Raw genomic sequence first — 13344 nt, forward strand, 5'->3', positions numbered from 1 at the left:
GAGTCATGTTGCCTGCACATCATTCCAGTGTATTGTAGTTTTCAGAGGTGCTCCATCTGCCTAGCCTGCTGTTCAGTATGTTAATTAAAGGTTTTAGGATAATTGAAAATTGTAAGATATTTAAATATATCTTTATGAATAACTGAGAATTTGGAAGACTGTTCTTGAGGTAAAAGTTGCATTTTTTTCCCAGATGTGCTGATAGCTTGTTCCCTTTTTTCTTTTGCCAGTTAAAATTAAGAAAATTCTTAATCTTGTTTGCTTGTTTGTTAATTCTTGGTTTTTCCTTCTTAGATTCTAAGTAGTTTAAGTAAGATTTTGTCATTTGGTTTGTTTTTCTGAGTGGCTATTAAATTTGTAATTTTCTAAGAAAAAAAGAAAACCTGATTGTTAATATGTTTATCCAGTCATTCCTTAAGGAATTCAAAGAGAAGTTCTGTATAACTGTTGAAAATAAATTACTACTTATATAGGGTTTCCTCATCTTAATGCATTTCACAGTGAGAGGATTGAGAAATGTTAGGGTCGTTATATATAACATATACTGAACTCAGCTTGCAAACATTGAGAGATAATAAATGAAATATAGTTGGCACTCTTTGGAATAAAATAGAAAGTCAATTAGATAGTAAAAAAAGGTAATTTTCTTGTAATGAATAGACACTGAGACAGCATCTTTGAGATGCTTTTGGGGGTGGGGGTGATAAAGGCACTGGACAGTATGTAAAATTGTTCTAGCATCCTTCAGGTGGTTAGGTGGGCAACAACAACTTCTTTGGTCCTATAGGACCAAATCTGTAAATGACTTCTGTAGAACATAAGATTTGACAACAAGGTCAGAGTGCCCTGAAGTCCAGGAGAGAAAACATAGAGCTGTAGAACTGAAAAGTATTTTCTGCTTTAACCCCATTGTTCAACAGATGAGAAACTGAAGTCTAGAGAGGTTTGAACACTTGCTCAAGGTTACAGAGCTGGGATGAGGCCCTAGTCTCTAGACTCCTAATCCCATGTTCTTGCACTACCCCCTGATGCTTTCCTCCAGCAGGGGCCTACATCTGGAAATAAGATTAGGAAACATGTTTTCTAAGGAGATGAGAATGCTAGCAGCCACACCAACATGAATCTACTTTGGGCTGAAAGGCTGAAAGCTCAGGTTAGTGTGTGACCCAGACATGATTGGGGAGGGTCTGTCAGGGACAAGAAAGAGAACTAGATTGTAGATCACTGGGAGTCAGAAGTGTGACTGAATCAGCTGCCTGCCCTTCTTAACCTCTTATCTGCCAAAAAGAGCCATTTCTAGGATTATTTGGACAGGAGCCAGTCAAGTTTTTTCAGGGCTGGGCCTGCGCTGTGATGGGACAGGATGACAGTGTGTTGGGTCAGTTTTGCTCTTGCACAGCTAAACATAAGGTTTGGCTTTCAGGGAACACTGCCTGGCATGAAGCTCTTAGTGGTAACTTTCATTGTTACTGCTTACTGCTACAAAGGAATGAAAATTTTAACCTTCTGCAATATCTTTCTCTCTGTAATACAGCAAATGGAAAGGTGACGTCAGCAGTGTCAGTGCTTTGTGCATCAGCCCTGATGGGAAAATGTTGCTTTCAGCTGGTCGAACTATCAAACTATGGGATTTGGAGACTAAAGAAGTCTATAGAGTGAGTGAGTCAAACTAGGTGCAGGTATAGTAAAAGCACAATAATTCAGACAACTTTAGGAGGAATATGATTTTGAATTAGGGAAAGTATGAATTATTTTTATTATTAATGAAATGTGATGTTTTTATTTTTAAGTACATTGAGTTACTAAAATCAGCCACCAAGGAAATGTTTCCAATAAGTTTTGATAACAGTAGAATCTATTAGAATTAGTAGTGTTATTTACACACTGAATTTGGAGTTAGAAGGCCTGGGTTTAATCATAGCCCTGATGCTTACTCCTTTTGTGATTTTGGTCGAATCATAGCCTTTCTGGCCCTGTTTCCTCACATACAAAATGAGGGGGTTAGATAAGATGATTTCTTTAGGTTCCCTTCTAGCTCTGAAGCCTCTGAATCATTTCACTATGACTGCTCTCAAGTCCATTAGATATAGTTTGTTAAACAGGACAAATATGCACCCAGAAATCTTGTTTTTATTTTAATTTGCTTGTTTATTTTTTAACAGTAGTACAAAGCTAAGTACAGGACAAGTTAAGTTACTATAGATTTTGATTTAGGTTAGTTTGAATTAATGAGCTTTTACTGTACTGCTAACCATAGATGTTTTGTTTTCCAGACTGAAAAACTACACTGTTTAAAATTAAATATAGATTTTATACTGTACTGGTTGAAAAAAAAGTTATTTGGGGTTACTGAGATTTGGTGCTGTGATGATACTAAATTGTGGTTTCAACTTAACTGATAGTTGAATGAGGACATCTAATTCCTTGGCTGTGTCTGAGCATATCCAGTACCCCTTTTGATTTTGCTGTCGAATTTAGAAATTGGTTTTGTACTACAAAATGTAAGGAAACATGGGTTATGGGGAGGACATGTGGGTTATTAACAAGGAATGCTTTGTAGCTTTTTATATTTTAGGGAGATCCCCTATTTCCTAAGAATTCTAAGAGTGCAGCACATCAGTTGCTTGAGCTATCAAACTATGGGAGTTGGAGAACAAAGAAGTCTATAGAGTGGGCAAATCAAACTAGTTCCAAGTATAGTTGTAATTTAGAATAATTTATTTTCATTTAGTTGTGATCACCTGTCCCCATTGTTTATTGCAATTTATAGCTGAAAGAAATATCCAGACTCTTTTGTATAATTTCTTTAGAATCACCTTTTCCTAATGAAACTTAATTTTCTCTAGCATTTCACAGGTCATGCAACAGCTGTTTCATCACTTATGTTCACAACTATAAGACCTCCTAATGAAAGTCAGCCCTTTGATGGAATTACTGGCCTTTATTTCTTATCTGGAGCAGTACATGACCGGTTACTTAATGTGTGGTATGTGTTTCTTTTCATTTGGAAAAAATTGTGTCTTAAAAAACCTGCCACTTGTGGATCCAAAAAATATGACTGACTTTATTCTGTTGTGGGAATTCTGTGGTGTCTCTCACTTTTGTAAGGACCTTCCAGCTCATGTGTACAGGTGACAGAAGAATAAGAGAAACTTTTAAGTTGGCACATTTTTTATTAATTTGTCTTTGATGAGGAGAAACTTGTTTCCCTCATCCCAAGTCTATTTTTGCTTCTCTGAGTTTGCAAGAAGCTGATCAATAATGAATATTTCTCTATTAAAGAGATCTTTATATGAAAACACCGCTACAGCCCAATAAGTGTGAATTTAATGAATCCTGGGGAAATAGTTACATGTATGGAAATTTGCACTAATTACTATTTTAATTATGTAAAATTCAGTAATTTGTTCTAGTATAATGGAATTATGCACTGTGAATCTGAATAATGCAACCATTTCTATGGATTCATTTGTACACTAATAGGGACCTAGCTGTAGGTCATTTTGGATTGGTGCTATGATGACATCCAACTGTGGTTTCCTCAAACCGATAATTGGATGAGGACATTAAATTCCTTGGCTGTGTCTGAGCATACTCATCAATCCTTATTTACAATTTTATTATAAACACTTTATATTTTGATTTACCTTCAAACTAGCTTTTTTAAGACCAAGATTACTCTAGAATAAATGGTTATTAAATTTTTTTGACTCAGCTCCTGAGTTTTTAACATTACAGGTTTATAAAAAGTTTTATCCATTAATACTGACTCCCCATGTGTTTTAATACTTATTTTTGGATTGTAATTTTCCTAGATATTTTGGAAACAACATTACTAGAACATAGAAACTAATATGAAATAGTCTAGATATTTTATAGATGCTAAATAATTTTGCTTATCTCCTCCTAGTTGGGAAGGTAAATGGCAGAAATTCTGAAGGATGATGAGCAGTTTAATAATACAAATAGACTGTAAATTATATGTGTAAAATAACAATAGTTCACATAATCATAGTGCTTTGGAGTTATAAGCACTTAACATTCATTATTTTATATGATGTTCACAATAGCCTTTGGTGAGAAGTAGCATATTATTTCTGGGTTTTGCTGTGTAGTTAAATATTATCCTTATTTTACACATGAAGCAGACTTAGGTTGGGATCTATAGATGATCACTAATGAATAGCAGAGGTAGAACTCAAAACCTGTGTCTCCTGGCTTCTATCATGTTAATTCATTGAATAAAGGGACTATTTCCTTTTTATGTGCCATGAAGTGTAGTGCCTGCTTCATTGCAAGTGGGGATTTTTTCAGTCTTTGTGCCTTGTATTCTTAAGATCTAGCACAGTGCATAACATGGGTACTTGATAAATATTGTTAGAAAATGCTTGTTGATCAATTGCAGGTGCTGGTTCTGTGTCAGTATTATTCTAACTATAGCTCCAGAATCATGTCCTTGAATTGATTAAAATTTCCCTTTCTAGACCTTTTTTATGCTTTAGTTCCTATGTTCTAGTCTTCTTTCTTCATAATCATTGGGTAAGGGATAACAGTCCTTGCTGTTACTGACATTTTTTAAACCGGTTGTGAACTTTGGCTTGATTTTATTCCTGAGGTATACAGGGACATTGTTCTTGCAGTTGTCAAAGGGGGTGTTTTTGACCTTGTGGGGGTGGGGCCAGAGATGTTCAGAAGTGCTGGGACTAGAGTTTTTGGGCTCTTAGACATTTAGGTGCCTCAGTTTTAGGGCAAATGAATAAAGAAAATGTCAATTTTGAAAAACTATATGAAGACTTAGAAATATGCCTTTATTTTAAACGGTAGTTTAGTTTTGGCCTAAAAGGTTGTAACTGTTTAGTGTTAGTTCCCTTCATGTTTTGTCAAAAATATTTACTATATTTTCCAAATGTCACAGGGTTTCTTTTTATACCAGAGTTGAACCTCCATTCATGTTAACGAAAAGAACTGGCATCTGTAATATAGACTGGTTATAATCTCAAATTTGTGAGGAGAGGGAGAATAATGTGGTTTTAAGATATAGGAATCCAAGTAATAAGTTTTTAGTAAATAGAGGTTTCTTTTCTATGAACACATACAAAATTGAATAGTATATGTTCAAATTTTAAAATAGCTAAATTGGCAATATTTACTTACTAGAGAAGTACAATGTCTCCCCGTCTACAACCACAAGGAAAAGAACTATTAGATTTGGAGCAAGTGAACTTGAGACAAATGCTGGTTCTTTTGCTACTTGTTACCTGTGTGACTTTTGGGAAATCACTTAACCTCTCTAGGTCTCAATTCCTCATTTATTGTTGTTATGTTTTTAATATGGTGGGCTCAGAAGGCCTCTCAGGTCTTTATTTAAAACCAGGCCTAACTCAAGATCAGTGCTTGTTTTTGGTGCAAATTTGAATGCAATTTAGAAGATACATTTGTGAACCGTAAAAATCAATTAAAACTATCAAAGAATAGGGGTGGCTGGGTGGCACAGTGAATAGAGAGCACCAGCCCTGGAGTCAGGAGGATCTGAGTTCAAATCCAGCCTCAGACACTTAACGCTTACTGGCCATGTGACCTTGGGCAAGTCACTTAACCCCAATTGCCCTGCCCTTCCCCCTCCAAAAAAAACCTCTTATAGAATGACTAAAAAGTATATTGATACATAGTTACCAGTGCTAGGTTAGTTGAGTATCTCATCTGGCAGTGGGAAATCTACTAAACCTCCAGCATCTCCTCCCCAGAGACCAGATCTTTCGTGTCTCAGGTGACCTTAGTCCCTAAGTGGACCAGCCCAGCCTGTATAAAACAGATGTTTCTTCTGCAGTTATCCTCAGCCCTAAATCTTTGTTATGGTCTATGAGTTGTTTATTGTATAGTTAGGCTTTAGCTCACGGTGTCTGCAAGATAGTGTTGATAGGTGCTTTCAATTATTCCAGGCAACCAGTTTAAGTGATAGAATAGTTTCGTTTTCATTTTTGTTCCACTTTGGTTTTTTGGTTAATTATGTGTGGCATTTCCAACTTCTCTGCATCTCACTGGACGAATGCTGGTTTATGTGTCCTAGGCAAGTTCGGTCAGAAAATAAAGAGAAGAATGCAGTGATGTCTTTTACAGTTACTGATGAACCAGTCTACATTGACCTGACTCTGTCAGAAAACAAAGAGGAGGTAAAATTACTGGATGATTTGGTCTTAACTATTCAGAAATGCTTTTTCCTTTTTATTCCAATTTGCAAGATGCAGCATATTGATGGGTTTGTGAGCCATGTGCAAACTTGAGTGGTGGGAAGGTCACAGTTTTGATAAAGACCAAAAAGAATGGAGTGTGTGAATCTGTTAAGATTTTTTAGAAAATATAATGACTAATAAAATTTTTGAGTAAAGAATGGGACAGGTTAGGAGGAAGAAAATAGTCATTTAATATTCACCAAAATGTGCCAGATACTATGCTAAGCGCTTAACAAATATTATCTCATTTAATTTTCACGACAACCCTGGCAGGTAGGTGCTAATACTTATTACCCTCTTTTACAGTCAAAGAATTTAATGGAGATAGAGGTTAAGTGACTTGCCTAGGGTCACTCAACTAGTGAGTATCTGAGGCTGGATTTTAAGTCAGATCTGACTGATTCTGGGCTCATAAAACATTTTGGACATAAGGGAGAATCAATTTATAATGGAGAGAGTTATTTGAAAAGATCTTATTAACAGGGCTGTCTTTTGCTGCTTTGCCAGATACTTCCTTTGCAGCACAAAATTCCAAAATGTTGAATTTTACTGTGGATATTCTAGGCTCAAAGATGGTAACAATTTCCCTAAAAGATTACACAAATGACAGGTTTTCCCAATGTGATCGTACCTCACATCACAACTAGTTTTAAATATCTCTACCTTAAACCATTTAGACTGTACATAATCCTGAATTTCAGTTTTAAGGAATATAGCCAGTGACAAACTTAATGATATATCTATGTTAACACTTTGGTTTGAAAAGAGTAGATAACATTCTGTACATAACAATCAGAATTAAGAAACAATATTCTCAGGGCAGTCCCCTAGAATTCTGCCTGTTATAGAGTGAAAATTTGCCACTTAAAAATTCATATTTTTCTTCATAAGGTTTAGCAACCTTCAATAAATACAAAATCTCTATATTAGAATGGACATAAAATTCATCAAAAGGCATGAAATTTATGTAGAATAATTTTAATCATATAGATCATTTAATCCAGGCCCCTCATGTTACAGTTGAGGAAATAGAAACCAGGAAAGGGGAAGTGCTATGTCTAGGGTCACACAGGTAGTGAGTAGCTGAGCCAGGATTGGAACCTGGGTTTTTGACTGCAGATGCACTGAGCTTTCCACTTTGCATACTTCTGGTTAGTTCTAAACCCTTACAATGAAGTAAATTTCTTATTTGTTTACATTCTCATTTGCTACTGTTAAAGAATCAGGATAATGTGGAATGTTAAATATAGTAGGATCTTGATGGTTGTATGTTACCTTTATGCCATAGATTGTTAGGGTCCTCTCATTCTATTTCATAGAAATATTTTATTATGAAATTAATAATCTTACTTTACCTCTAACATCAGATAGTGGGTAGAAGCGATTGAGATAGTACCTTCTTTCTGTAATTCAGGCCAACAGTCAGGGAAGAGAAAACTTTTTTAACTCCCATTCCAATTTTCTTGACCCTCCATATTGAATACAGTGCTCCTGTGAAAATTATAAGCAAACCATTTGACATATATTACGTTTAAAAATTCCTAGGTAGCAGTAATTTTAATTTCTTGAACACAACCCCTTAAAATGTTGCCTGTTTCATTGTCCCCCAAATTTTTACTTAACTTCAAATATATGAATTGCTAATATATATGTCAGTAAAGGGAATCTGCAATGTTTTAGCAGTGACATAGCTTCATTTTTTCACTAAATCCCTTGACTGCATGGTAGTATCTCCCCACATGTTTTCTATTCCCAAGAAATTCTGCAATCAAAGCTCCTGTCTGCAGAATTGTGGCTTTAATTGTCTTGGAGCTTATACTCTGGAATAACAGTAAGTAGGAGGAGCCCACAATGCCTTCACTTTGCCCTTTACCCCATTTGTGTACCTTTCTCTACCACTCTGAAAAATAGTGTTACTTTGTTGTGTGTGAAGAAGTTACTATGTCCTAGACCACAAATTTTAGCCACATGTTACAATAGCTAAATTATTCTACCTTTATTAGTGTTTTCCCTTCGTGATATGGAGAGCAAATTTACAATTTAGAAGGGGTAGAGATGCTTGGGAATAATTAGTTTGTGGCAGAAAATTAGTACATTAATAAATAATGGAAATTGTTGAATATTCAATTTCAGTTGGACTAATCAGTGCCTTTTGACTTCCTTCTTTAGCCTGTAAAGTTAGCTGTTGTTTGCAAAGATGGACAAGTCCATTTATTTGAACACATATTAAATGGGTAAGTTAGAATTTTACAAATGGGAATTTATTTTTCTTCACCTGGCTCTTTGCTATTACATTTCCTACTTAGAGTCTGTTGGCATTTGTGTCAGTCTGTTTTTGTGTATGTTTTATATCCCTCAACCAGATTATAAATTTTAGTATTCATATTCCCTTAGTCATAGAACTAATAGAGTGTTTTGTTTTGTTTTGTTTGGTTTTGCTTATGATTGCTGGTCAAAAAATAATTTAGAAGAGCCCACAATAATTATTGTTAATCTTTTCTCCTCAAACATCCATCTCCTTCATTACCCTTCTCATAAAGCCTCCTACTTCACTGGGAATGTGGCTTTCTAAAATTGTGGTAGTGGTAATAGTAACTAGAATTTATATAACAACAGATAAGTGTTTATATAGTGCCTTAAGGTTTGTAAAATGCTTTACAAATATCTTCTTTTATCCTTGCATCAATCCAGGGAGATAGGTGCTTTTTTTACCCCATTTTACAGAAACTTAAACTGACCAAAGTTAAGTGACTTGCCCAGAGTCACAGTCATTAAGCATTTGAGGCTGGATTTTAGGATCTGAGGCAACTCCCATCCTTTGTTTCTATAAATTTTGTTCAGTCATTTTTTTCAGTTGTGTCTAACTCTGTGGCCCCATTTTGGGGTTTTCTTTCTAAAGATACTGAAGTGGTTTGCCATTCCCTTCTCTAGCTTATTTTACAGTTGAGCAAACTGAGGCAAACAGGGTTAAGTTACTTGTCTAGGATCACACAGCTAGTATCTGAGGTCATATTTGAACTCAGGAAGATAAGTCTTCCTGATTTCAAGTCCAGTGCTCTATCCACTGCAATACCTAACTAACTGCTCCTTGTGTCCCTCTCTAAATGCATGTGTCTTACCTCAGTCCTTCTCTAGTCTTGGAGGATAAAACTTTCCTTTCTGAGATTAACTGCTTTGTCTGTGCTCTTATTCCTATCCACTCTTCTTTTGTGTCTGTTCTATTAACTATTCTCAGCCTCATACATTTCTAGTTTTCTCAGCTATTTTCTTTTACTTAGGATTCTTCTGTTCCCTCATGTGTGAACTGTCCCCCCACTTCTCTCAATCCCCATCCCCTCACCCCCAAAAGAAAGAAAGCCAAATTCCTTTCAGCTTAAAACAAGTTCTTTAAAATCATTTATGCTTTCTGATTTTTTTTGCTGTAATCATTTTTTCTTTTAAAAAAATTATTTGTCCTTCCTCTTTCATGGAACCCGTCACTCAGGGAACCTCATGGGTTTCCTTTATACCTTATTGAGTAAACACAAAAAACAAATCCATTGATGCATAACTGATCCAACAACACATTCCCATATCAGCCTTATCTCTTTCAGCATTTTAAGTTTGTTGCTTCTTTTTATTAGGGATTTTTTTGGACTCAAGGTTTGTCATTGCATTGATCAGAGTTCCAAAGTCTTCCCGGTTGATTTTTTTTCTAAAATAGTATCGTATAAAATGTTCTAACTGTTCACTTTGCTCTGCATTAGTTCACAGAGATCTTCTCACTTATGTCTGAAACTGTCTCATCTCGTGATTTCTTATGTCTCTTGTTTCCTCATCTGTAAAATGAGGTGAAGGAGGAAATGGCAGGCCACTCTAGTATCTTTGCCAAGAAAATCCCAGATGGGGTCACAAAGAGTAGAACACAACTGAACAACAACAAAGTTATATGTATGGGTCACGGGGCACAAACATTTCAATAACTTGATACACATGTTTCCAAATTCATTTCCGTAATGGCCAGACCAATTCCTAGCTCCTCCGCCATTTGCCATTTTTCTTTTTTATCCTTTTTGCTAGTCTGATACTTGTGAAGTGGTACCTCAAAGTAACTTTAATGTGCATTTCTCTGTTAGTTATTTAGAGCATTTTTGATTGTTGATAGCTTGGCTTTTTTCTTTTGGAAAAATTCTTGTTGATACCCTTTGACCTTAATATAAACTACATCTCTCAAGTTCTAATGTTCTTTTCTCACAATGTTATTGCTGCTTCCAGGAAAAAGAAATTATATTTGTCATTTCAACTTCTTGCTACATCCTCACTGGTGGCCCTTTTCAGCCTGGTTGTGTACGCACACACACACACATCCAGTATTATCTCAGTCTTCATCATTTTTGTTTTTGTAGTATTTTATACTTTTGATTATACCCTCTTTAATATTTATTACTCTTTCATACTTGTCTTCTATAAAAAAGCATTGTCTTGTCCTCTTACCTCTGATTATTCCTTTCAGTCTTCCTATTAGCTCCAAAATGTTCATCTCCTAAGGCTTCAGTTATTGCCTGTGCAAATTAGTCCACAATCCATATATCCTTTTCCTTAGCCTCTCTGGAACTCTACTTTCCCACTTTGGGATGTCTTCTATTACATATGGAGGTTTTGTGTACAGCACATAACTCAATGTGTCTACAAACAAGTTCCTCTTTTAGCCCTGCCTTGAATTTCACCTTATCCTCTTTTTCCTTTAATATCTCTTTCTATTGGTAGCTCCTCTATTCTGTCATTAAACCGGTATTTAACTCTTCCCTTTCTCCCTTCCCCATCCAATTAATCTTTAAGCTTATGATTTCTGATTACGTAGTTATTCCCATAACTGGGTCTTTGTGCTCCCACTGTAGTTGGTTCAGGCCTTGCAATCACCTCCATGTGTAGAATGGCCACCCTATCTTCCTTGCATGTCTTTGAGGATCTCTCTGTATTTTACCAACTTATTTATGAAGCCTTCCTGATCTCCAACTTCACCCTCCCTGTTTTCCCTGAAAGCAAGAGGTCATCTCCCTAAAATTTGTCTGGACAACTTGTATATACCTCTCCTTGGCATTTTCCATGTTTTGCCTTGTATCATACTTAGCTTGTCTATCATTTTCTGCCCACTTTTTGTTAGGTTAGAAATTCCTTGAAGGTAGTGTTCTTATTTTATTTGCCTTTCTTGGATTATGCGCAGTGCTTTGTACATAGTAGATAGAATTTTTCTTAATTGAATTATGGTTATACACTTAAAATGAAAACCTTTAAAAGGAACAAGAAGTTGCATTAGCTTGTTTTTGGATTTATAAGATGTCCCCACAGCAGAACATTAATTAGATTCCCATGTTTTCATGATGCTTTTTGGTCTTAAGTTTTCATATTATATCCCACACACTCTTTCTTGGTGTACTCATGAAGCAACCTGCACTCTACCTGTGTGGATCTCTGAACCTTGTAAACAGCATGACTCTGTTCCTTTGTTCTGTAGAGGGTGGTAAAAAAGGTTGGTACAGTTGTGGCCACAGAATATGCAGATAACTTATGAGCACAAGTATATTCAATGTACCCTTTCCAATCAGGTTCTTACCTTGTTAGGGCACTTTAATATTCTGGGTAATGATTCCCTCTCTGCATTCTAATAAGGGGATTCCCATAGTAAATTTGGACCTGCTATCAAGTGATTTGGTCATATCTGAGTTTTTTTCATTTCTAGATACTGCAAAAAGCCTTTGACTTCAAATTGCACTATTCAGATTGCAACATCTGGAAAAGACAAAGAATCAACACCAACACCCATCCCAATTCTAGCAGCAGCCTTTTGTTCAGACAAGCAGTCTTTGCTACTTGTATATGGCAGTCATTTGCAGCCAGCTATTGAAAGAATGGTAGGTTGATAACTAGATGCTTCTTATGAATAGCTAATATAAAATTATGTATTTATGGGTGAAGAAGATTTTAATGTGTTATTTTGGTCTGTCTTTTTTTTGGAGGTTATTTTCCAGTGGCTACCTAAAAGGTAGCTTTTTTGAAGTGAGGGAGTGGATCTTAATAAATTGAATTAGTGGAGAGGTTTACCTTGGAATTTTATCACTGAGTGTAGTACTAGCACCCATTGAGTTTCAGTAGATGACCATGTAATGGATAATGTAATGTTGTAATCTTTTAAACTTTTTAAGTTTCTTTGAAGACTTCTGATGAATTGTTATAAGCGAGCCATTATTATTAGAGTACTTTTAAAAAAACCAGTGTCTGGTAATTATATAGTAGAAGCCTGGGACCTGTTATTTTTCTTATTAATGTTATTTACTTTGTGTAAAAGAGGAGGATGTAGTAAAATGCATGGGTCTTTGAGAGGCAAAAAGGAGATTTCTTTATAAATTGAGCTCATTAGCATTAGAAGGGGTCTTTGTCCATAATTTTTAATGACCAAAACACAAATTGCTTTTTAGAAGACATATCCCATCTTCTAATATCTAATAATAACCTTCTAATATCTAATAAATTATTATATTTTATATTATTATATAATATATTCTATATAATATTGTTGTATCTAATAATAATCTTCTAATATCTAATAATCTAATATGCACTTTTTGTGCATGTATTTATACATTGGTATGTATATTTAAGATTTTTGTGACTGTGTTTGATTATGGTGTGTCTGAAGTTGATTTTTTACTTTTTTCCTGTTCCAGTCCTTGAACTCCAGAGAACCCCATATGTGTCTGATAAGAGATGTCAATTGTTGGACTCCAAAAATAGGAATAGCTGTAACAAAGGTGAGTAAGTGTGGTACCAGTTTTAGTAGCAGGTTTGGGTAAACTATTTAATGAATCAGTCTATCATAATCCTTAATTAATCCTTTATTATATGTTGCGTATTCCGTTAGTTGCAGGGAGCACAAGTACTAGAAATGAAACAATCCCAATTCCATTTGGTGGTACCACCCCTGATTCAGAGGAGAAAGTGGACTCTATAGCCCTTCCCTTCCCCAGCAGTTTACCCCTGGAGACTGAACAATTTCCCAACCCCTATTTATCTCTCATCTGCCCATATTAATCCAGCCCTGCTCACATGGGAGCAAACTATCCCAAACCCCTTACTC

General features: G+C 35.5%; 1 protein-coding gene and 2 non-coding genes across 4 annotated transcripts in view; all 3 read left to right on the forward strand.

The window, feature by feature from the left end:
• WDR43 (WD repeat domain 43) overlaps positions 1-13344 on the forward strand; it is a 45909-nt gene that overhangs the window by 15440 nt on the left and 17125 nt on the right. For both annotated transcript variants that reach the window (XM_069072127.1, XM_069072128.1), the window contains 6 exons: positions 1535-1655; positions 2847-2986; positions 6068-6170; positions 8400-8464; positions 11950-12121; positions 12935-13018. In XM_069072127.1, the coding sequence (XP_068928228.1) occupies positions 1535-1655; positions 2847-2986; positions 6068-6170; positions 8400-8464; positions 11950-12121; positions 12935-13018 (685 nt within the window). The remainder of the gene's footprint in view (positions 1-1534; positions 1656-2846; positions 2987-6067; positions 6171-8399; positions 8465-11949; positions 12122-12934; positions 13019-13344) is intronic.
• On the forward strand, positions 2360-2442 carry LOC138149314 (small nucleolar RNA SNORD53/SNORD92). The gene has a single exon (XR_011165288.1). It is a non-coding gene; the product is annotated as a small nucleolar RNA SNORD53/SNORD92 (small nucleolar RNA).
• Positions 3512-3593, forward strand: LOC138149316 (small nucleolar RNA SNORD53/SNORD92). The gene has a single exon (XR_011165289.1). It is a non-coding gene; the product is annotated as a small nucleolar RNA SNORD53/SNORD92 (small nucleolar RNA).

The sequence above is a fragment of the Petaurus breviceps genome, unplaced genomic scaffold (assembly GCF_028583685.1).
Source record: "Petaurus breviceps papuanus isolate PSGF00001 unplaced genomic scaffold, PetGlider_PUasm1.0 90845, whole genome shotgun sequence".
In the NCBI taxonomy this organism is placed as follows: domain Eukaryota; kingdom Metazoa; phylum Chordata; class Mammalia; order Diprotodontia; family Petauridae; genus Petaurus; species Petaurus breviceps.